General features: G+C 38.9%; 2 protein-coding genes across 2 annotated transcripts in view; both read right to left on the bottom strand.

Annotated features, from left to right (window-relative positions):
* LOC134821696 (serine/threonine-protein kinase MRCK alpha-like) overlaps positions 1–13907 on the bottom strand; it is a 36559-nt gene extending 22652 nt beyond the window's left edge. The window contains 12 exon segments of the mRNA XM_063832406.1: positions 68–224; positions 343–464; positions 602–732; positions 2247–2409; positions 2597–2759; positions 2876–3019; positions 4160–4310; positions 4912–5005; positions 5008–5059; positions 12968–13147; positions 13378–13469; positions 13809–13907. Coding sequence (XP_063688476.1) covers positions 68–224; positions 343–464; positions 602–732; positions 2247–2409; positions 2597–2759; positions 2876–3019; positions 4160–4310; positions 4912–5005; positions 5008–5059; positions 12968–13147; positions 13378–13469; positions 13809–13830 — 1471 coding nt within the window. The 5' untranslated portion in view covers positions 13831–13907.
* Positions 1–24106, bottom strand: part of LOC134821779 (uncharacterized) — a 474787-nt gene that overhangs the window by 267104 nt on the left and 183577 nt on the right. The window lies entirely within an intron of this gene.

The following is a 24106-nucleotide window of genomic DNA, read 5'->3' as shown; positions in this document are numbered from 1 at the left end:
ACTCAATTTCGGGTAGTTCTGGTCCACTATTATATAAGTTCCCCAATAACTAATTATTACTAATTACCGAGTTCATCCTCCTTCTCTCTGATGGATCTGCTCATCCTGTTAACTTCGTTTGTTCTCTCCTCCAAGCTCAGTTCAATCTCACTGCTGTCCATACACACTGCTTTACGTGCTGCTTCTGATTCTTTCAGTTCCCTTTGTTGAGCAGAAACTCGGCCCTAGAGGGAAATTTAAAGATTATAAAGTAATAATTGTAAATTTTAAAACTTTGCTCCAGTTTTAAGAGCACCATTAAAAATTTCTAAAAACATAGGGAAGTTTGTATATCTTCTATACCTGAAGCTCGTCGATTTCCTTGGCTAAAGAATCTCTTTCTTGTTTTACTTTTTCAAGCTTGTTTTTTATAGACGTGTTCTCAGAGTTGGCTGATTCATTTTGCTTAGCCCCCTTCTTCAGATCTGGGAGCATAAATCCAATAGTAAATCAGGTAAATTAGAATTGTTCAATAACTTGGGACATCATATTCAAAATGTATGCACAATAAATACATAACCACTAACAAGCTCAAAATAAATTGACAGTATCATTGTCAAACCTTCTAAGACTTTCTTGAGATTGAAGTTTTCACTTTCCAATGTCTTGATACGAGGATCAGGAGTACCGTCTACAACAGTGGTAGTTGGACTGCCATCTCCAGCTCCTAATGTTGCTGTGTCTGCTAGCAGGCTGGACGGAAAACACGATCAAAATTGTTATCTATATCGTATTGATTGATAGGATAAATGTAAATTTAAAATTTGTGAGATGTTAGATTCAATCAATTACAATAAAATCCACCCCGTCATTTCTAGATATAGTGTTTATATATCTATACCTGTTATTAGAGAAAGTCCAGCCCGCGAATGGAAGGTGGTGCCCCTTGAAGGCAGCGTGACTATGGGGTGGTTTATATCTATACCTGTTATTAGAGAAAGTCCAGCCCGCGAATGGAAGGTGGTGACCCCTGAAGGCAGCGTGACTATGGGGTGGTTTATATATCTATACCTGTTATTAGAGAAAGTCCAGCCCGCGAATGGAAGGTGGTGACCCTTGAAGGCAGCGTGACTATGGGGTGGTTTATATATCTATACCTGTTATTAGAGAAAGTCCAGCCCGCGAATGGAAGGTGGTGACCCTTGAAGGCAGCGTGACTAAGGGGTGGTTTATATATCTATACCTGTTATTAGAGAAAGTCCAGCCCGCGAATGGAAGGTGGTGACCCCTGAAGGCAGCGTGACTATGGGGTGGTTTATATATCTATACCTGTTATTAGAGAAAGTCCAGCCCGCGAATGGAAGGTGGTGACCCTTGAAGGCAGCGTGACTAAGGGGTGTTTATATATCTATACCTGTTATTAGAGAAAGTCCAGCCCGCGAATGGAAGGTGGTGACCCTTGAAGGCAGCGTGACTATGGGGTGGTTTATATATCTATACCTGTTATTAGAGAAAGTCCAGCCCGCGAATGGAAGGTGGTGACCCTTGAAGGCAGCGTGACTATGGGGTGGTTTATATATCTATACCTGTTATTAGAGAAAGTCCAGCCCGCGAATGGAAGGTGGTGACCCTTGAAGGCAGCGTGACTATGGGGTGTTTATATATCTATACCTGTTATTAGAGAAAGTCCAGCCCACGAATGGAAGGTGGTGCCCCTTGAAGGCAGCGTAACTATGGGGTGGTTATATATCTATACCTGTTATTAGAGAAAGTCCAGCCCGCGAATGGAAGGTGGTGCCCCTTGAAGGCAGCGTGACTATGGGGTGGTTGTATATCTATACCTGTTATTAGAGAAAGTCCAGCCCGCGAATGGAAGGTGGTGCCCCTTGAAGGCAGCGTGACTATGGGGTGTTTATATATCTATACCTGTTATTAGAGAAAGTCCAGCCCACGAATGGAAGGTGGTGACCCTTGAAGGCAGCGTGACTATGGGGTGGTTTTATATCTATACCTGTTATTAGAGAAAGTCCAGCCCGCGAATGGAAGGTGGTGACCCTTGAAGGCAGCGTGACTATGGGGTGGTTTATATATCTATACCTGTTATTAGAGAAAGTCCAGCCCGCGAATGGGAGGTGGTGACCCTTGAAGGCAGCGTGACTATGGGGTGTTTATATATCTATACCTGTTATTAGAGAAAGTCCAGCCCGCGAATGGAAGGTGGTGCCCCTTGAAGGCAGCGTGACTATGGGGTGGTTGTATATCTATACCTGTTATTAGAGAAAGTCCAGCCCGCGAATGGAAGGTGGTGCCCCTTGAAGGCAGCGTGACTATGGGGTGGTTGACTTTCCGGGAGTTTAGCGTTAGGATCTATCTCGTCAAAGTTAGAAGTGTCAGTCTCGCCCGTAACTTCCGGAACATACGGTGGAACCGCTGGGTGGGAAGGTTATTCGTGAGGTCAACGGGGTAGGAATCGTTTATAGTACATATTTATATGGCGGGTGAATTTAATATATAAAATGAAGTTAGAAAGTTATAAAAGCTAGAAACATTCGTAAAATAGCAAAAGTTAAAGTAAAATAACGCATTTAAAGTATGTTAATTAGAACATGATACTCACTGTTTCTGATGTTGTCCCAGTCGATACCCACAAAGAAAGGGTGCTGCTTGAACTCCCAGATACCCGTTCTACCCAACCTCACATCCTTATCACAGATAAGTCTCCTCATCAGATCTATAGCGTCCGCTGACAATTCCACATCGTCCGGGAAATCTAACTTGGACTGTAAGTAGGGTAAACGTTAGAAATACAAGATTATTGATTACAAATGTGAAAAATAGATAACAGAAAGAAAGAAAAAATGGTATAACAGAATACAGATCATCATTGGAGACTTACCCTGTGGTTCATGATTTTGCCGTAAGTCTCGACAAGGGACTCAGCATAGAAGGGAGTCTCACCATACAGCATCTCATACATTACAATACCCAGGGACCACCAGTCGCATTCTATACCATAACATCCCTTACCATCCTCTTGGGCCTGGGAGGAAAGTTGAATTAAAGGGATGAGGGGAAGTTCAGTTAGATCTTACTTTTAGTTGAGTTGAAAATGAGAGAGAATTTAAACCAAGTTTAGCTACTTAAAGATACCTCTGACTAGAATCTTCAAGGTAAAATATCCCAAGATACCGAGCATGGTAACCCAGATAATCAAGCCCGCCATATCAGCCGACGATTAATAATATTGATAATTCACAGATGACAGATACAGAACAGCGATAAAGAATCAATGATAGCAGCTACAATGTACATAAATCACACAACCTGGTAAAGGTAACACTCAGCAGACATAGTCAACACACAGATAGAAGATCAGCGAGATTAGCAGCATTTCCCACTTTATTAGGATCTCACGACTTCACATTCAAATAAAGGCCGAAGGAAAGTAAACCAAGTTCTTTACGTGCGAAATAATTGGACACAAAACATTGATTCATATCTTTAATTTCGGTCCAAATCTTTCGGACGTAATGAACCACAAGAAGTGCATTGGTGAAAGTGAAAGTTTATTTTTTTCTTTATTTTTAGAAGTGAAAGTGAAATAGGTTTCCAGTCCAACGACCCAGATATAAGTAACCTGATTAAACGATCAACCCTTCAAACTTCTTACCAATTCATTGTTAGTCTCGTTATTCAATGCCTTAGAAATTGAAAGTTGCTTACAAACTCATTCATGAACAAGTTCATCCAACAACTTTGTTATCATAACAGGAAATGAATGATTTTCATCTAAAGATCACAATAGTTTAATTACGAGCATAGTTTTTTTAAATAAAATTGTATTCAAACTGCAAAGCAAAATTATATGTTTAAGCTAATAGCGCATGCAATAATATGTGTATAATATGTGTATAATATACTGTATTTGCTACTGACAGGATTTAATTTGAACTACATTTGTTTTCAGGCACACGACAAAATTTTTAGTGAAAACCACTGATCTTGCATGTATGCAAGTACAAAACATTCAGTTGATTGAGTTTCACAGTAAGGAGTATAAAACAACCGTGCTTTGACACTTTGTCAGTACATTCCTCAGCAATTTATAGGCTACTGCACGTGACTAAAACTTTATATTAGCAATCAATTAGATACTTAATTAAATAATAAAATCCAGTACCTGTAAGATCTCTGGAGCTATGTAGTCAGGTGTACCCACTGCGTGGTTACACTGAGCCATACCATCTGACCGGAGTTTCAGGCAGGACCCAAAGTCTGCTAGTCGGATGTGTCCGTTCACGTCTGTTAGTATATTGTCAGGCTTGACGTCTCTGAAAGGAGTTAAAGTCTGGACATTGAATTTCGATAATCGGACTGTGAACGAGTGCATTCAGCACCATAGCACAATTTACCACGTTTTGGGTCAAAAGCACCGACAATCACCGATTAATCAGACCGAACGTTGCGGTAGATAAATCCGAGCTCCTCTACTGATACGGGTTGGTACATTTCAAGTTTCGTATATTTACAACAAAGCGGCTATTAAATGTTAAAGACGGTGATCCCACCCGTACCAGAACTTTAACTCTTTAATAATGTTTCTTAAGGGGGGGGGGGGGGGGGGGGGGGTCTAATAGCTGACAATTCGTTACATATTGTTATATATTAACAGAATAATGTTTCTTAATAGCTGACAATTCGTTACATATTGTTATATATTAACAGAATAATGTTTCTTAATAGCTGACAATTCGTTACATATTGTTATATATTAACAGAATTTTACCAGTTGATATTATTCAGCTTATTTATGGAATTTAAGGCAAGGCTTCCAGTACAGCTATAACTTATCTAAACTGAACGTCGAGTCTATTAGTTTTAAGCATGGAATTTAAAGCCAGCATAATCTATTCGACATTGAACGTCTATTACCTGTGAATGTACTCCAGTTTGTGCATGGAATCTAATGCCAATATAATCTCAGCTATGTAAAACCGGGTCATATCTTCGTCAAACACGTCGTCAATTTTGTGAGTACCGTCATGAGATCTCCTCCCGAATAGTAATCCATTACAAGATACTGAGAGAGTGTTTGTTAAAGGTTAGCAGCCCATTACAAGGTACTGAGAGAGTGTTTGTTAAAGGTTAGCAGCCCATTACAAGATACTGAGAGAGTGTTTGTTAAAGGTTAGCAGCCCATTACAAGGTACTGAGAGAGTGTTTGTTTAAGGTTAGCAGCCCATTACAAGGTACTGAGAGAGTGTTTGTTAAAGGTTAGCAGCCCATTACAAGGTACTGAGAGAGTGTTTGTTAAAGGTTAGCAGCCCATTACAAGGTACTGAGAGAGTGTTTGTTAAAGGTTAGCAGCCCATTACAAGGTACTGAGAGAGTGTTTGTTAAAGGTTAGCAGCCCATTACAAGGTACTGAGAGAGTGTTTGTTAAAGGTTAGCAGCCCATTACAAGGTACTGAGAGAGTGTTTGTTAAAGGTTAGCAGCCCATTACAAGGTACTGAGAGAGTGTTTGTTAAAGGTTAGCAGCCCATTACAAGGTACTGAGAGAGTGTTTGTTAAAGGTTAGCAGCCCATTACAAGGTACTGAGAGAGTGTTTGTTAAAGGTTAGCAGCCCATTACAAGGTACTGAGAGAGTGTTTGTTAAAGGTTAGCAGCCCATTACAAGGTACTGAGAGAGTGTTTGTTAAAGGTTAGCAGCCCATTACAAGGTACTGAGAGAGTGTTTGTTAAAGGTTAGCAGCCCATTACAAGGTACTGAGAGAGTGTTTGTTAAAGGTTAGCAGCCCATTACAAGGTACTGAGAGAGTGTTTGTTAAAGGTTAGCAGCCCATTACAAGGTACTGAGAGAGTGTTTGTTAAAGGTTAGCAGCCCATTACAAGGTACTGAGAGAGTGTTTGTTAAAGGTTAGCAGCCCATTACAAGGTACTGAGAGAGTGTTTGTTAAAGGTTAGCAGCCCATTACAAGATACTGAGAGAGTGTTTGTTAAAGGTTAGCAGCCCATTACAAGGTACTGAGAGAGTGTTTGTTAAAGGTTAGCAGCCCATTACAAGGTACTGAGAGAGTGTTTGTTAAAGGTTAGCAGCCCATTACAAGGTACTGAGAGAGTGTTTGTTAAAGGTTAGCAGCCCATTACAAGGTACTGAGAGAGTGTTTGTTAAAGGTTAGCAGCCCATTACAAGGTACTGAGAGAGTGTTTGTTAAAGGTTAGCAGCCCATTACAAGGTACTGAGAGAGTGTTTGTTAAAGGTTAGCAGCCCATTACAAGGTACTGAGAGAGTGTTTGTTAAAGGTTAGCAGCCATTACAAGGTACTGAGAGAGTGTTTGTTAAAGGTTAGCAGCCCATTACAAGGTACTGAGAGAGTGTTTGTTAAAGGTTAGCAGCCCATTACAAGGTACTGAGAGAGTGTTTGTTAAAGGTTAGCAGCCCATTACAAGGTACTGAGAGAGTGTTTGTTAAAGGTTAGCAGCCCATTACAAGGTACTGAGAGAGTGTTTGTTAAAGGTTAGCAGCCCATTACAAGGTACTGAGAGAGTGTTTGTTAAAGGTTAGCAGCCCATTACAAGGTACTGAGAGAGTGTTTGTTAAAGGTTAGCAGCCCATTACAAGGTACTGAGAGAGTGTTTGTTAAAGGTTAGCAGCCCATTACAAGGTACTGAGAGAGTGTTTGTTAAAGGTTAGCAGCCCATTACAAGGTACTGAGAGAGTGTTTGTTAAAGGTTAGCAGCCCATTACAAGGTACTGAGAGAGTGTTTGTTAAAGGTTAGCAGCCCATTACAAGGTACTGAGAGAGTGTTTGTTAAAGGTTAGCAGCCCATTACAAGGTACTGAGAGAGTGTTTGTTAAAGGTTAGCAGCCCATTACAAGGTACTGAGAGAGTGTTTGTTAAAGGTTAGCAGCCCATTACAAGGTACTGAGAGAGTGTTTGTTAAAGGTTAGCAGCCCATTACAAGGTACTGAGAGAGTGTTTGTTAAAGGTTAGCAGCCCATTACAAGGTACTGAGAGAGTGTTTGTTAAAGGTTAGCAGCCCATTACAAGGTACTGAGAGAGTGTTTGTTAAAGGTTAGCAGCCCATTACAAGGTACTGAGAGAGTGTTTGTTAAAGGTTAGCAGCCCATTACAAGGTACTGAGAGAGTGTTTGTTAAAGGTTAGCAGCCCATTACAAGGTACTGAGAGAGTGTTTGTTAAAGGTTAGCAGCCCATTACAAGGTACTGAGAGAGTGTTTGTTAAAGGTTAGCAGCCCATTACAAGGTACTGAGAGAGTGTTTGTTAAAGGTTAGCAGCCCATTACAAGGTACTGAGAGAGTGTTTGTTAAAGGTTAGCAGCCCATTACAAGGTACTGAGAGTGTTTGTTAAAGGTTAGCAGCCCATTACAAGGTACTGAGAGAGTGTTTGTTAAAGGTTAGCAGCCCATTACAAGGTACTGAGAGAGTGTTTGTTAAAGGTTAGCAGCCCATTACAAGGTACTGAGAGAGTGTTTGTTAAAGGTTAGCAGCCCATTACAAGGTACTGAGAGAGTGTTTGTTAAAGGTTAGCAGCCCATTACAAGGTACTGAGAGAGTGTTTGTTAAAGGTTAGCAGCCCATTACAAGGTACTGAGAGAGTGTTTGTTAAAGGTTAGCAGCCCATTACAAGGTACTGAGAGAGTGTTTGTTAAAGGTTAGCAGCCCATTACAAGGTACTGAGAGAGTGTTTGTTAAAGGTTAGCAGCCCATTACAAGGTACTGAGAGAGTGTTTGTTAAAGGTTAGCAGCCCATTACAAGGTACTGAGAGAGTGTTTGTTAAAGGTTAGCAGCCCATTACAAGGTACTGAGAGAGTGTTTGTTAAAGGTTAGCAGCCCATTACAAGGTACTGAGAGAGTGTTTGTTAAAGGTTAGCCCCCATTCAGTATGAGAGAGGTTTGTTTAAGGTTTTGCACCCTTTACAAGGTCGAGAGAGTGTTTTTTAAGGGTTAGCAGCCCATTAAAAAGTCTGAAGAGGGTTTTTTAAAGGTTAGGCCATTAAAAGGGAAAACTGAGGAGTGTTTTGTTAAAGGTTAGCCCCATTACAAGGTACTGAGGGGGGTTTTTTTGTTAAAATTAGCAGCCTTTAAACAAGGTTAAGGGTTTTTTAAAGGTTAGCACCCCCTTACAGGTACTGAGAGAGTGTTTGGAAAAGTTAGCAGCATTTACAAGGTATGAGAGAGTGTTTGTCTAGGTTAGACTCTCTAAAGGGTAAGCAGACAGTGTTTGTTAAGAGGATTAGCACCATTACAAGTTACTGGAGTGTTTTGGTTAAAGCAGCCCATTACACGGTTACTCAGAGAAGTTAGGGTGTTGTTAAAGGGGTTGGCAGCCATTTTACTGAGAGAAAGTTTTGTATAAAGTAGCGCATAATGTACAAGGTACTGAGAGAGTGTATGTTAAAGTAGCGCCATTACAAGTATGAAGAGTTTGTTAAAGGTTAGCAGCCCATTAAAATCATTAAACTTACAGGTACTTAGAAGGTGGAAGTGTTAAAGTAGCAGCCCATTACCAGGTATGATAGGATAAAGTTAGCAGCCCATACAAGACTAAGAGTGTAGTAAAGTTAGCAGCCATTAAAAGTACTGAGATGTTTGTTAAAAGTTAGCACATTACAAGGTACTGAGAGTGATTGTTAAAGGTTAGCAGCCCATTACAAGGTACTGAGAGAGTTTTGTTAAAGGTAGCGCCATTACAAGGTACTGAGAGTGTTTGTAAAGGTTAGCCATTACAAGGTACTGAGAGAGTGTTTGTTAAAGGTTAGCAGCCCATTACAAGGTACTGAGAGAGTGTTTGTTAAAGGTTAGCAGCCCATTACAAGGTACTGAGAGAGTGTTTGTTAAAGGTTAGCAGCCCATTACAAGGTACTGAGAGAGTGTTTGTTAAAGGTTAGCAGCCCATTACAAGGTACTGAGAGAGTGTTTGTTAAAGGTTAGCAGCCCATTACAAGGTACTGAGAGAGTGTTTGTTAAAGGTTAGCAGCCCATTACAAGGTACTGAGAGAGTGTTTGTTAAAGGTTAGCAGCCCATTACAAGGTACTGAGAGAGTGTTTGTTAAAGGTTAGCAGCCCATTACAAGGTACTGAGAGAGTGTTTGTTAAAGGTTAGCAGCCCATTACAAGGTACTGAGAGAGTGTTTGTTAAAGGTTAGCAGCCCATTACAAGGTACTGAGAGAGTGTTTGTTAAAGGTTAGCAGCCCATTACAAGGTACTGAGAGAGTGTTTGTTAAAGGTTAGCAGCCCATTACAAGGTACTGAGAGAGTGTTTGTTAAAGGTTAGCAGCCCATTACAAGGTACTGAGAGAGTGTTTGTTAAAGGTTAGCAGCCCATTACAAGGTACTGAGAGAGTGTTTGTTAAAGGTTAGCAGCCCATTACAAGGTACTGAGAGAGTGTTTGTTAAAGGTTAGCAGCCCATTACAAGGTACTGAGAGAGTGTTTGTTAAAGGTTAGCAGCCCATTACAAGGTACTGAGAGAGTGTTTGTTAAAGGTTAGCAGCCCATTACAAGGTACTGAGAGAGTGTTTGTTAAAGGTTAGCAGCCCATTACAAGGTACTGAGAGAGTGTTTGTTAAAGGTTAGCAGCCCATTACAAGGTACTGAGAGAGTGTTTGTTAAAGGTTAGCAGCCCATTACAAGGTACTGAGAGAGTGTTTGTTAAAGGTTAGCAGCCCATTACAAGGTACTGAGAGAGTGTTTGTTAAAGGTTAGCAGCCCATTACAAGGTACTGAGAGAGTGTTTGTTAAAGGTTAGCAGCCCATTACAAGGTACTGAGAGAGTGTTTGTTAAAGGTTAGCAGCCCATTACAAGGTACTGAGAGAGTGTTTGTTAAAGGTTAGCAGCCCATTACAAGGTACTGAGAGAGTGTTTGTTAAAGGTTAGCAGCCCATTACAAGGTACTGAGAGAGTGTTTGTTAAAGGTTAGCAGCCCATTACAAGGTACTGAGAGAGTGTTTGTTAAAGGTTAGCAGCCCATTACAAGGTACTGAGAGAGTGTTTGTTAAAGGTTAGCAGCCCATTACAAGGTACTGAGAGAGTGTTTGTTAAAGGTTAGCAGCCCATTACAAGGTACTGAGAGAGTGTTTGTTAAAGGTTAGCAGCCATTACAAGGTACTGAGAGAGTGTTTGTTAAAGGTTAGCAGCCCATTACAAGGTACTGAGAGAGTGTTTGTTAAAGGTTAGCAGCCCATTACAAGGTACTGAGAGAGTGTTTGTTAAAGGTTAGCAGCCCATTACAAGGTACTGAGAGAGTGTTTGTTAAAGGTTAGCAGCCCATTACAAGGTACTGAGAGAGTGTTTGTTAAAGGTTAGCAGCCCATTACAAGGTACTGAGAGAGTGTTTGTTAAAGGTTAGCAGCCCATTACAAGGTACTGAGAGAGTGTTTGTTAAAGGTTAGCAGCCCATTACAAGGTACTGAGAGAGTGTTTGTTAAAGGTTAGCAGCCCATTACAAGGTACTGAGAGAGTGTTTGTTAAAGGTTAGCAGCCCATTACAAGGTACTGAGAGAGTGTTTGTTAAAGGTTAGCAGCCCATTACAAGGTACTGAGAGAGTGTTTGTTAAAGGTTAGCAGCCCATTACAAGGTACTGAGAGAGTGTTTGTTAAAGGTTAGCAGCCCATTACAAGGTACTGAGAGAGTGTTTGTTAAAGGTTAGCAGCCATTACAAGGTACTGAGAGAGTGTTTGTTAAAGGTTAGCAGCCCATTAAAAAAAAAAAAAAAAAAAAAAAAAAAAAAAAAAAAAAAAAAAAAAAAAAAAAAAAAAAAAAAAAAAAAAAAAAAAAAAAAAAAAAAAAAAAAAAAAAAAAAAAAAAAAAAAAAAAAAAAAAAAAAAAAAAAAAAAAAAAAAAAAAAAAAAAAAAAAAAAAAAAAAAAAAAAAAAAAAAAAAAAAAAAAAAAAAAAAAAAAAAAAAAAAAAAAAAAAAAAAAAAAAAAAAAAAAAAAAAAAAAAAAAAAAAAAAAAAAAAAAAAAAAAAAAAAAAAAAAAAAAAAAAAAAAAAAAAAAAAAAAAAAAAAAAAAAAAAAAAAAAAAAAAAAAAAAAAAAAAAAAAAAAAAAAAAAAAAAAAAAAAAAAAAAAAAAAAAAAAAAAAAAAAAAAAAAAAAAAAAAAAAAAAAAAAAAAAAAAAAAAAAAAAAAAAAAAAAAAAAAAAAAAAAAAAAAAAAAAAAAAAAAAAAAAAAAAAAAAAAAAAAAAAAAAAAAAAAAGGTTAGACAGCCATTACCAGGTACTGAGAGAGTGTTTGTTAAAGGTTAGCAGCCCATTACAAGGTACTGAGAGAGTGTTTGTTAAAGGTTAGCAGCCATTACAAGGTACTGAGAGAGTGTTTGTTAAAGGTTAGCAGCCCATTACAAGGTACTGAGAGAGTGTTTGTTAAAGGTTAGCAGTCCATTACAAGGTACTGAGAGAGTGTTTGTTAAAGGTTAGCAGCCCATTACAAGGTACTGAGAGAGTGTTTGTTAAAGGTTAGCAGCCCATTACAAGGTACTGAGAGAGTGTTTGTTAAAGGTTAGCAGCCATTACAAGGTACTGAGAGAGTGTTTGTTAAAGGTTAGCAGCCCATTACAAGGTACTGAGAGAGTGTTTGTTAAAGGTTAGCAGCCCATTACAAGGTACTGAGAGAGTGTTTGTTAAAGGTTAGCAGCCCATTACAAGGTACTGAGAGAGTGTTTGTTAAAGGTTAGCAGCCCATTACAAGGTACTGAGAGAGTGTTTGTTAAAGGTTAGCAGCCCATTACAAGGTACTGAGAGAGTGTTTGTTAAAGGTTAGCAGCCCATTACAAGGTACTGAGAGAGTGTTTGTTAAAGGTTAGCAGCCCATTACAAGGTACTGAGAGAGTGTTTGTTAAAGGTTAGCAGCCCATTACAAGGTACTGAGAGAGTGTTTGTTAAAGGTTAGCAGCCCATTACAAGGTACTGAGAGAGTGTTTGTTAAAGGTTAGCAGCCCATTACAAGGTACTGAGAGAGTGTTTGTTAAAGGTTAGCAGCCCATTACAAGGTACTGAGAGAGTGTTTGTTAAAGGTTAGCAGCCATTACAAGGTACTGAGAGAGTGTTTGTTAAAGGTTAGCAGCCCATTACAAGGTACTGAGAGAGTGTTTGTTAAAGGTTAGCAGCCCATTACAAGGTACTGAGAGAGTGTTTGTTAAAGGTTAGCAGCCCATTACAAGGTACTGAGAGAGTGTTTGTTAAAGGTTAGCAGCCCATTACAAGGTACTGAGAGAGTGTTTGTTAAAGGTTAGCAGCCCATAACAAGGTACTGAGAGAGTGTTTGTTAAAGGTTAGCAGCCCATTACAAGGTACTGAGAGAGTGTTTGTTAAAGGTTAGCAGCCATTACAAGGTACTGAGAGAGTGTTTGTTAAAGGTTAGCAGCCCATTACAAGGTACTGAGAGAGTGTTTGTTAAAGGTTAGCAGCCCATTACAAGGTACTGAGAGAGTGTTTGTTAAAGGTTAGCAGCCCATTACAAGGTACTGAGAGAGTGTTTGTTAAAGGTTAGCAGCCCATTACAAGGTACTGAGAGAGTGTTTGTTAAAGGTTAGCAGCCCATTACAAGGTACTGAGAGAGTGTTTGTTAAAGGTTAGCAGCCCATTACAAGGTACTGAGAGAGTGTTTGTTAAAGGTTAGCAGCCCATTACAAGGTACTGAGAGAGTGTTTGTTAAAGGTTAGCAGCCCATTACAAGGTACTGAGAGAGTGTTTGTTAAAGGTTAGCAGCCCATTACAAGGTACTGAGAGAGTGTTTGTTAAAGGTTAGCAGCCCATTACAAGGTACTGAGAGAGTGTTTGTTAAAGGTTAGCAGTCCATTACAAGGTACTGAGAGAGTGTTTGTTAAAGGTTAGCAGCCCATTACCAATTTGTAAATGTGAGGTCTTTTTTTCAAGATACACCGAGTATGTAAGCACTATGTTCCTTCTCATATGTCTAGATATTCATTGATCATAAGAACGATCAGTATGCAACATACCAGGTTGGTTTCATCTTGGAATGTGTAGTGTAGTTGAGTAATCCAGTTCCTATCACCGAACACCAGTACGTCCCTCTCTTCTTTAAAGCAAGCAGACTGTTCACGGCGCAACATCTCCCACTTGTTCAGCACTTTCATCGCATAGATCTTCTGGCTGGTCTTCATTCGCACCACACGGACCTGGATTATGAAAAATGTTAAAGATTAATACCTAACATACATGTTAAATGTGGATAACATTATAGACTTTAGGGGACAAATAATACCCAGGATTATGTTGTCTCAAATAAAGAAGGTCCTTATGTAATAGGAGTGGATAAATTCATCAGGTAGGTGAGGAATCGTAGCCTTATTTAGCATTTGGCTAATTTGTGCATGGTAACTTTGCAGACAAAAATAGCGGATTTTACCTCTCCAAATGCACCTCTTCCAATGACAGCCAAGGTATCGAAATCAGCCTGACAGAAACAGTGCTTCGTGATTTTATCGTAGAATGGTTTCACTGAAAATGTGAAGATTTAGAACTTCTATAGTCGCTTTGTTGGGTTGATACTTGGTCAGTTTTATCTGAATGTGTCATGAATAATGAATCAGCGTAAACGTTCTCAGTCAATAATTTTGCGCGCGCGCTGTCGCGAGCTTTTGTGAGTGCTAACTATCAAACTTTACATTGAAGTCGGAACAAAATCAACTAGTTTCTGGCGCGCGCGTTCTCTCTAATGTTCCCGATATTAACAAGTAATATAAACAGGTCAACATGCTTGATTGCCGTCAATTTGTCGATGACTTGCTTAACAGAAACTAATGGCCAACATAATATGATAATAATCTTAAAACTTACTGTTCTGCACAAATATCTCCATGTTCTTGTCATTCTTGATGTTACCCTCGCATTCCCTGAAGAGTAACAGAAACACATCCAGTAGTGTCTCGATTGATACGCTCTGAAAGTTAAAAGTAATATAGATTGCTTTCAGCTTTGTAATACGCAATGTCAAAGGGACGACTCAATATGACATTGCGAATTTTCACGGACCTCGGTCTAAATAAGGGCTAAATTTACATGTGCCATTTCAAACATGGATGTTAAGTCACTGAATATTGCATTAAACTTAAAAGGAATATAATGTGAGCGCTATTTTATGTTTACACTCTCCCAATTGTCAAAGTTTAAAGGGGTGAGAGCATGTAATTATATCTTATTTGTTGAGAGCAATCCTCGATAAAGGGTGTATTCTAAGGGATAAGAGAGACAAGGGAAATGGAACAAAGAATAAGGTACGAGAGTATGGAAGAAGGGACTGATTAAAGAAAAAGGGGGAAAAGAGCAAGGGAAAAAGGAGGAAAGCGCCAAGTAGTGCTCTACCTCAGTACGACGGCTGCCATTTAAGATAAGGTTTTGAAGAGCGAGTTGTTTTGATGCGGAAGCCGCACTCTCCAGACCGTTCTCATGTCCTGCCAGCTGAAATATTAACAGTGTTAGTTACACTAATATGTTTAACAGCAGAAAACTTCTCGAAACATGTGTTTGCTATACTTCAATGTTAAAAACTAGGTAACTTCTTGTAACATTGACAGGTTGTATGGGATTGTATAGAGAAAGTATGCATTTCATGGCAATCTCAGTTCTACCATTTGTACGAGCGGGAGGATTTCACAAATAAAACATATTCGCGTAACTATTATAATATGTGATTAAACTTGGTATGTGATAACACTTGGTATGTGATAATACAAATCACACATTAATAATCCTAAGGAATGATCAAGTCACACTTGTATCCCCTGATGATATATCTCCTAGCACAGATACATATCTCTTAGCACAGCTACAACTTTGTCTAGCGTCTGCTTACTTATCAAGTTATCACGAAACTTGATCGTGAGTAGTGATAGTTATCTCTGGACAATAACGTTCAACTTTAAATTCCAAACATTCATTTAAATATTTAGTAAATATCCAACATTTTATTATAAACAAATATGTCGCCTGCCAAAACCTGTCGTGCCAGACATACCAAACACGGAGCGAAAATCTGGGTCACGTACCCGGGATCATTAGTGTAGGCGTCATGTTTTGGGGCCAGGGAGCACCAAACGTTTATATTGCAGTGAGCAAATATTTTAGTCAAATTTTAACATTCGACTACAATTTTCGTGCCTATTTATCTCAACAACTAAAATATAAGGTCATCAAGAATGTGCGAAATTATAATATCGACAGCCAGGACATTCCAAAATAAAGCAATCCAGTCTGTCAATATCCCTCCTCATTTATTGCAATTAATGAAATTATGAAGGAGCACATTAACCATGTTACTTTCTACCAGATGTGCACCCTAAAGTCTAACAGCTGAAAGCTGAACACCAATTACGTGTGTCAACGCCATGGGCATGTAGGTTATGGAGGTCCACATATTTGTTATCGATAACACTGCTTATTATTATGTTAAAGGCATGTGGTAGATGGTCGTTGGACACAGTGGATATTGTGGAGGGGTGTAAGTTAGGGTGTCTAATTGAAGAGTTACATGACCTAATCAGTTGAGGAGATCACGTTGTGCAGGAATGTAGGCCAGCTTGGAGAGAGGAGCTGAGAGGGATTACACGTACAATTATTTGTTGCGGGCGGGGGAAATGTTATTCTATAATAAATGTTATTGAATATATGCTCATTTTAAATCTGTAAATGTGCGTTAAACCTGTAGTTCTTGGATAATTCATTCAGCCCTTCCGTTAAACTTATTTCACAGCCACAAATCAACACATGTATTCAGTATAATATGGAACTGAAACATTACTCTGAACACCTAAGAGAAAGCCGCATAATATATTATATCTGACATCACAAATCAGATTCCAAATCTTGGCAACATATCAACCATCTTTACTCACACACACATGTGTTTAAACTAATTACAACACTACAAATCTATAACATTTATTGGGATGGCAAGTTAGTCCCCATTTATAGCATCCTAATATACACACATACATATTACATATATCACTATGATAATCCCAGAAGTGTAGTATTATGAAGGAGCACTCCCAGAAGTGTAACCTGCTGCTCGGAATCTGAGCCCCCCGGATGTACAATAATACTTCCTAATATACAGGACTTACAGGATACGATAGTAAAGATAATCTACACGGTCCATCTACGTGTACCCTCTCGTCATCTCCAGTTACAAAGCAGACATATCTTACACAATCAATATGTAGTATTATTATGAAGGGGCGCATGTATCATGAAGGAGCGAATAATCACTTCATCTACTAGCCTGGCAAAACTGCTAGGTTTGGTTACGTCAGTAAGTGTTGTAAAACGTGTAGGACAATCGAACGGGGACTCAGAACTTGACTTTTAATTAAAAGTTTTGCTTAATTTGTACAATATATTTGTCCCGTTAAGTCATACTCAGGCTTTCTGTGGAAGGTATAATTATATTACAACTGTGCGATGTAGGGGAAATTATACGATTGGAAAGCAGTGTAATCATCGTCCAATTTGAAATTATCGCTTGATTAGTGTGTTATCAAACGATATTATAAAGGAGCATGTAATGATAATATGATGATTGTCTGCTGGAAATGTTACACATTCAGAGTACACGAGGTGAGTGTGAGTGTGTGTGTGTGGTCACGTGATTAGGAGTTCACGAGAACTTGAGTTAAGTGGAGAAAGAGTCCGGTACACCACGAGAACTTGAGTTAAGTGGGAAAGAGTCCGGTACACCAATTTGGATGCTACTGACTGTGGCCATGATGTGTATAATTGTATCATTGCTGTACCTTCTGTAATGTTTGAAGAGTTTGAACTCAAGTCATGACGTATTTGTCAATCTAACAGGAATCTGTCACAACATCCGGAATAATTAAGAAAGGATTCAAGTCGGATGCATTACGAAACAAAACACTAAGTAATATTTTATTACATCACCATATTCAGTATTGCACTTTCAATTCATTTGTTGAAATCGGTATAGAATCATTACAGACCCAAGCATGACCTAATAACACTTGTACAGGTTCTACAAACAATACCATTTACTCTAGGGACCATTATATCCTATGATTCAATGTGCTCTAAATCGGGAGCACGCAGTCCATTATATAACTCATAGTATGTCTTGGCATAGTATAGACTATAGGGCATAAACCAATAAAAACCGTCATCATATACAGTACTACTGAAGTAAAACTTGCCAGACAAACCTACAGACTAGATAGTGGCTATTCTACGTAGATAGGTTAATAGAGTTATAGACTAAATTAGATTGTCTGACTGATATCCAGACGGGTAGTCTACTACACAGATCATGGCACCTTGACGGTCATTTGACAGTCATGGCACTTCGGTTAAAGTCAGTGAACTGTGCGAGTCATGATGTAATTAAGATATATATTTTTGTACATTCGAGTTAAAAGTTATGGTTTTTTAATAGATACCCTGCTTATCAATTATACACAATGCGCGCACCACAACACCCAATATTATGAAGGAGCAGTATTATGAAGAAGCAACACGCTGCATTGAGTCCCATAATAACATCCCCCTCCCCAGGGCAGCACTTATAACACGCTGCATTGAGTCCCATAATAACATCCCCCTCCCCAGGGTCCCAGGTCAAGATCCTTAACTATCTAGCCATCTCCAAGCCGACCAATCACACAAGATTGCCCAGTTTGATGTATCAAACTTTTGTTTTTATTAGTTCCATACGACCAATAATTGGTCGTTCACACGCAAATAATTTCCAATTAGCAAATAAATAGTTTTTCTGCCGCGCTAGTTTTTTATGGTCGTATGGCGACTGAACGACCATATTTTAACTATCTAGCAAGTGCCGCGCTAGTTTTTTTTGGTCGTATGGCGACTGAACGACCATATTTTAAATTTGGCGCCAAATCTAGCTAGTTAAAATTGGTCGCCCGATTTGACCAAATTTACTATATAAATCCGCAATTCTGTAAAAACAAGTTCAGTTGTCATGGTGACGACCAAAACTGGGACAAACAATCCCTCTCCAGCTATAGTGTCTGGTGAATGGTGATAATATAAAGCGGTATTTTAAACTTTAGCATTCAAAATTGTATGGATTCAAGTTGGTTCCTTTAGTCTAGATTCATTTAGAAAATTCTCGAAGTTCGAGTGGTACAGTATTATTAGGGTTTGGCTTAAGGAAGCTTCACATCGACCGATTTTCACAAATCAATTTAATATTGTAGCTACAGCTGTCATTATCCTTTACCATAATTACCTTTTAATTCCCAGGATGTGCTCATGAAATCATCTTGAACAGTGCAAGTGGGAGGGAGGTGAGTCCAGCCACATACAGGGAACTCATATGTTCTAGGTGAAGTAAGCTTTGCATCCTAGAATCATCTAAGACCACAGTGCTAGTGTAAACACCAACAGTACTTTATAAGTGCATTTTCAATTTGCTTGCTCCCGCAATGTATTACAACTCACCATTCGGTTTCACAGTTGTTACATTTCGCCTGGACGTTGTAGCATTAACAATTAATATCGTTTGCTTACAAGCGACATGTCTAGAGCAAGCTTCAGATTCACAAGTCGCACACAAAATATCAACATAATGCAGAAGTCACTCCTAGAGTGACGTATCAAACAGTATACTGATGTACCAAAACGTGGCCCTCAATCGATATAACGAGTTGAGGGGCGCATGTTTGAACATGGTGGTGGACTATATAAACTGCTTGAAAAATATATCCTTGCGTTTCAAATAAATCAAAGAATTATCAGAAATTTTTTATCTAATTTCAAAATTTACAATTTCATACTCATCTGGTAATTATTTCAATGGATACACTAAGCACTGTTATACTCTAGATGATTCTAGGATACGAAGCTTGCTCCCCTGCACGTGGCTAGACTCACCTCCCTCCCGGATCCCTCTGGAGAAACTAATAATACTGACACTTAACCATCGGTATCATATGACATATATCACTTACTGTGCCAGTTTATCAAACGCACTCACTGCCTAGTAATAAGTTTCTGAATGTAATAATGTACCATTAGTCGTGAAACTGAAGACATGTCGTCTCATTTCACGACTACTCAATTAACTTGAAGTTTAATTGTTTATGATAGACACACCGAGACTGATATCACTCTCACGAGGCTGAGCCAGCCGAAGGCTGGCGAGGCCGAGTGTGTAAAAACGACCATCAAAAACGCCATAGGCGACCATTTCAAACTAATCTTGACCTGGGCCCAGGGTAGCACTTATAACACGCTGCATTGAGTCCCATAATAACACCCCCCTCCCCAGGGTAGCACTTATAAACACGCTGCATTGAGTCCCATAATAACACCCCCCTCCCCAGGGTAGCACTTATAAACACGCTGCATTGAGTCCCATAATAACACCCCCCTCCCCAGGGTAGCACTTATAAACACGCTGCATTGAGTCCCATAATAACATCCCCCTCCCCAGGGCAGCACTTATAACACGCTGCATTGAGTCCCATAATAACATCCCCCTCCCCAGGGTAGCACTTATAAACATGCTGCATTGAGTCCCATAATAACATCCCCCTCCCCAGGGTAGCACTATAAATAGACCGGTTGTGGAGGTTCGGAGGTTTCCTTGATACCACCAACACAGTCTATATTGTGTACTGTGTAGTACGAAGTGCATAATTTGTCATGAGGTGGGGGTGAAGTTAAAATAGGAGTGGTTGGTATAACAAACACACTTGTGTGCTCTCCACTGCAGTACGTGCATTTGTATAATGCAGTACGTGCAGTTGTATATAATGTAGCTCGATTATAAATATAAAGAGAGATTAATGATGTGTACAGAGTTTTATTGCAGCACGGTGATATTTTGTATTTTTGTGATTTCAAACCGTAGTGAGCTGTTAACATTAACTGTCAGGGTTGAAACCTTGGTAGTGGAGGGAGAATTGGCGGGAACATTGTTAATTATATATGGTCACTAATGGTGGGGTGGTGGTTCACGGCCGATCAAAGAAATTGGGAGTTTTAGTTACAGTTTGATTGGAGGGTAGGGCAAAGAAGCAAAGTTTTCACTGCTTTATATTTACAGTAGCAGCGGTAAGGAAAACAAGGTTACTAATTTTCCTACACTTTGTACATATATATAATGTAATACATGTTATACATTAAAACGGGGAAAAGAATCCACAAATTGTATTGACCTTGTTTGGTATTGTCCAGTCGACTTTACAACCAACCTTTCAATCGGCCCATATGAAGACATAATATGTTCATTGTAAATGTAGCGTTATGTTCATTAAGTAGGCAAGTTGACCTATATAACATAATGTTACAACGACTTTTTTGTCATGCAATTTACAGTTACTCATACTTAGCATGTGATCGGAAAACTTTGTACAAAACATGAATTATTAATTATCAGTTTCAATGGTTGGGAAAGAGAACTACATAGAGTTTTGGAAGGGGAACTAGATTCCGTACTTACGAAAGACTCAACGGATATTAAATTGGTATAGGAAAATGCTAGAAAGGAATGTATTCATGTAAAGCTTCTAAGCCCCATGGGGATATTATACACGATGTTCATTGTTCAGTAATTATGAACATATTCAATAGAGTAAGTTTTTATAGAAACTACAAATTCCAGCGTTCATTCTCAGGGGATTTCTCACAACCGAGAAAATAGAAACTACGTGGCATACCATTTCCAATTACAGTAATATAGGATTTTTCATTCCGCTTATATAATCAACAGCCAAATATGGAAATGAGAGCACCGATGTCTAGTGGAGAAATGCGAAATAGTTAAATCACATTTTCAATCGAACATATTATCATTATCCAGCACCTTAAAGAGGTAAAGATGATGAGTAATTCTTACGTGAAATATTAGACTGATTTCACGTTGTAGGATCACATCAAGCTCTCGTCACAAAAAGCTGTGTAGAGTGTCTTTAAAATGAAGTCTTTTCAGTGTATTTGGTGAAGAATATAACGGAGCAACGTACCCTCGGGATAGTATCACAGCATTCCTGTACCCATTGCCAAGACGGTAAATTCCTTTGATAACAGTACTCAGTATTCATAATTGAGGACAGGAATTCTGGCACTACTCAGTACTCAAGAATGTAGTAATAAAACTTAAAAGTCAACAAGAGTAGATATGAGTTGATGATTCCAGATAATATGCCGGTTCCAAGATATGTGCCACACATACAATTAATACATTCTTCCAACCGAATAAACTATCTGCACAATTTATCTCATTAACAATTAAGAGATTGTCTCTCTTTACTTAATTAGTTTTCAACACCAATTAAGGAGTATCACGTACATAATATGATAATTATAACGTAATAATAAACAGACAAATGTGAAGGTGAAATTGAGAGTGGAATATAATATAGATTATAGGTATCTGGGGGTTCACCCTGATTTTTTTGTGAAACTTGTTTTCGAGATAGCAGTTGACCAACAAACTAGGACCGGTGACCGAACTTTTGAGAGGGTCCCGGACCCCAACCGCCAAACAGTGCCCGCGGGGCAGCCACGCCCATAGTTACTCTAACTACTCAAGATCCACCTGATCTGATAGATGACCGTCTCAATTTCTCTTTCACTTTTGGTATTTCGTATCTTTGTGACACGTCGCACGTCCATGTATAATGTATATAATGCCCAATGATTCTGAGACAGAATTCGCAACCTTGACTAATTCTCAAACCATACCAAGATGACACCTCAAATTACTAGAAAAAAGTTTTAAAATCACATTTCTATCAACGTAAAAAGAACCAAGCCAGACACTGAAATTGAGGAAAACTACCCAGTCCGGAAATATTCGAAATATTTAATCAATATACCCATCTGCTACACAGCATAATCTAGTTACCTTGGACCAAGGTCCTTGGTAACTAAACCTAGACAAGTAATGATATCAATATCAGATCTATAATGTGTAGATAAAATGTGGGGTTCTGGTATAATAGTGGGATAGTGGGATAGCGGGGGTGTATGGTTATACTCAGAGTTCAGTAGTTGTATAAAGTACGTGATGTTCGTCTGCAAAGTACGTGACTTACATAGTCACGTACCTACCCGCTACTTAAAACTATTCCTGTGTAGATGTTATAATTACATTATCGAGCTAAATTAAACAGCTTTTTGTTTGCTTTCTTTGTGACACACACACACGCACCAAAGCAGCTCAGCACAGACATTTCAAGAGGAATGATAAGTAGATAGTATGTAGTATGTACTTTAGATGTACTTTACAGGAAGACTCATTACTGAATACCGACCACAGCTCATAAAATTTCCAAAACTTACAACATCCACACAACACACTTCCACCCTCCTCGGAAAGTTACGGTTTCAAAGTGTACACACACACACACAGTAGTCCAGCTGAATCAGTAGAACTGTGAGCCCTTCCATGTCATCAGTTCATTAACGGTAATTGAGTCCTAGTGTTAAACATGACTACTGGATAATATATCATCATATATCTCCACCGACTATAGTGTAAACATATATATATCTATATATAAAATATCCGGAGGAGTATTTTCAGATCCTAGTTTGAGCTGAGTATAGATCGTGTAGGATTACTGGAGATTAGGTATTTTTATTTGTCTCGGAGAAGTGTTTGAGAGTGTGAGTTGACAGAATTTTACCAGTGCATATTGCATTTAATGGTTACAATATTATAGTGTAAACGGTTTATTGTAAAGCTGCAGCTTGCAAGTACAAAAACGTGACCCAGGAAAGAAAAGGGAGAAAGAAGCCATCGAAATTTTCATTAATATTAAAATACAGGTCGCTAAAGCAACTGCCTAATTTGGACGGGTTTTTTATTCACTTAAAAAATTGGATTCAGAATTTTAAATAGCGGCAAAAATTAAAGCACAGCAGTTCTTTAAATAACTTTAACGCTATTATATCTCAATCATACTGTTACATTTTATAACAAGACCGGACGTGAACGTTAATTCTGAGGAAAATGCCCAGGGCGCACTATCAGAGTTAAAATATGCAGTTATGTGTATGTTACAATATGTAGATATATCTAGGTTATACATGCACTTCACAGTACTTGTTACAGCAAACATTATGGATCTATAATTCCGGTTAATATTAGAATATTAAACGCTGTTGTAACACACAAAGCTCTCTCTCTACACGGATTACATTGTCTTTACAACGCAAGTATAAAGTGAGATACAATTGAATTGTGATTGTACAAGTCGGCTCCCCAAGTGCAGCAGCAAGACCGACATTAGTTGACTGACACGTGGGCACAAGTTCACCACGTGGGCACAAGTTCACCACGTGGGCACAAGTTCACCACGTGGGCACAAGTTCACCACGTGGGCACAAGTTCACCACGTGGGCACAAGTTCACCACGTAGGCACAAGTTCACCACGTGACCCTGCTCAGTGTATCACGTGTGAATGACGTGCGGTAATGCTCACTGTTAACTATATTAGTCATGGTTCACGTGCACGATCAATGCACTATTGTATTGGCCTCATTTCTGGGCTAACCTGATTTCTAGGCGATCCTCTCTAACGGTATCTTATAAAATGGGTTATACTGAATATTGTAATAATATTGATATCACAGTACTAATATGTCTCATTCAGCGCTATGATAAACCTGGACACTATGTTAGATCACTTCAAACCCTTCCTTGCAGGTATGTTCAACACTTCTAACCTTTAAGCCTTCCTATACAAGTTTACAACTTTAAGAGGCGTGCGTGTAAGTTGCTGATAGGTGGCTGGCAGTGCACAACAACACACACTACCCCTGTTGAGTAACAGTCACTACAGTGCACAACAACACACACTACCCCTGTTGAGTAACAGTCACTACAGTGCACAACAACACACACTACCCCTGTTGAGTAACAGTCACTACAGTGCACAACAACACACACTACCCCTGTTGAGTAACAGTCACTACAGTGCACAACAACACACACTACCCCTGTTGAGTAACAGTCACTACAGTGCACAACAACACACACTACCCCTGTTGAGTAACAGTCACTACAACACACACTACCCCTGTTGAGTAACAGTCACTACAGTGCACAACAACACACACTACCCCTGTTGAGTAACAGTCACTACAACAC

This window comes from Bolinopsis microptera, chromosome 10 (assembly GCF_026151205.1).
Source record: "Bolinopsis microptera isolate Bmic1 chromosome 10, MBARI_Bmic_1.0, whole genome shotgun sequence".
NCBI classification, from domain to species: Eukaryota; Metazoa; Ctenophora; class Tentaculata; order Lobata; family Bolinopsidae; genus Bolinopsis; species Bolinopsis microptera.
This window is presented reverse-complemented; position numbering and strand designations above follow the sequence as displayed.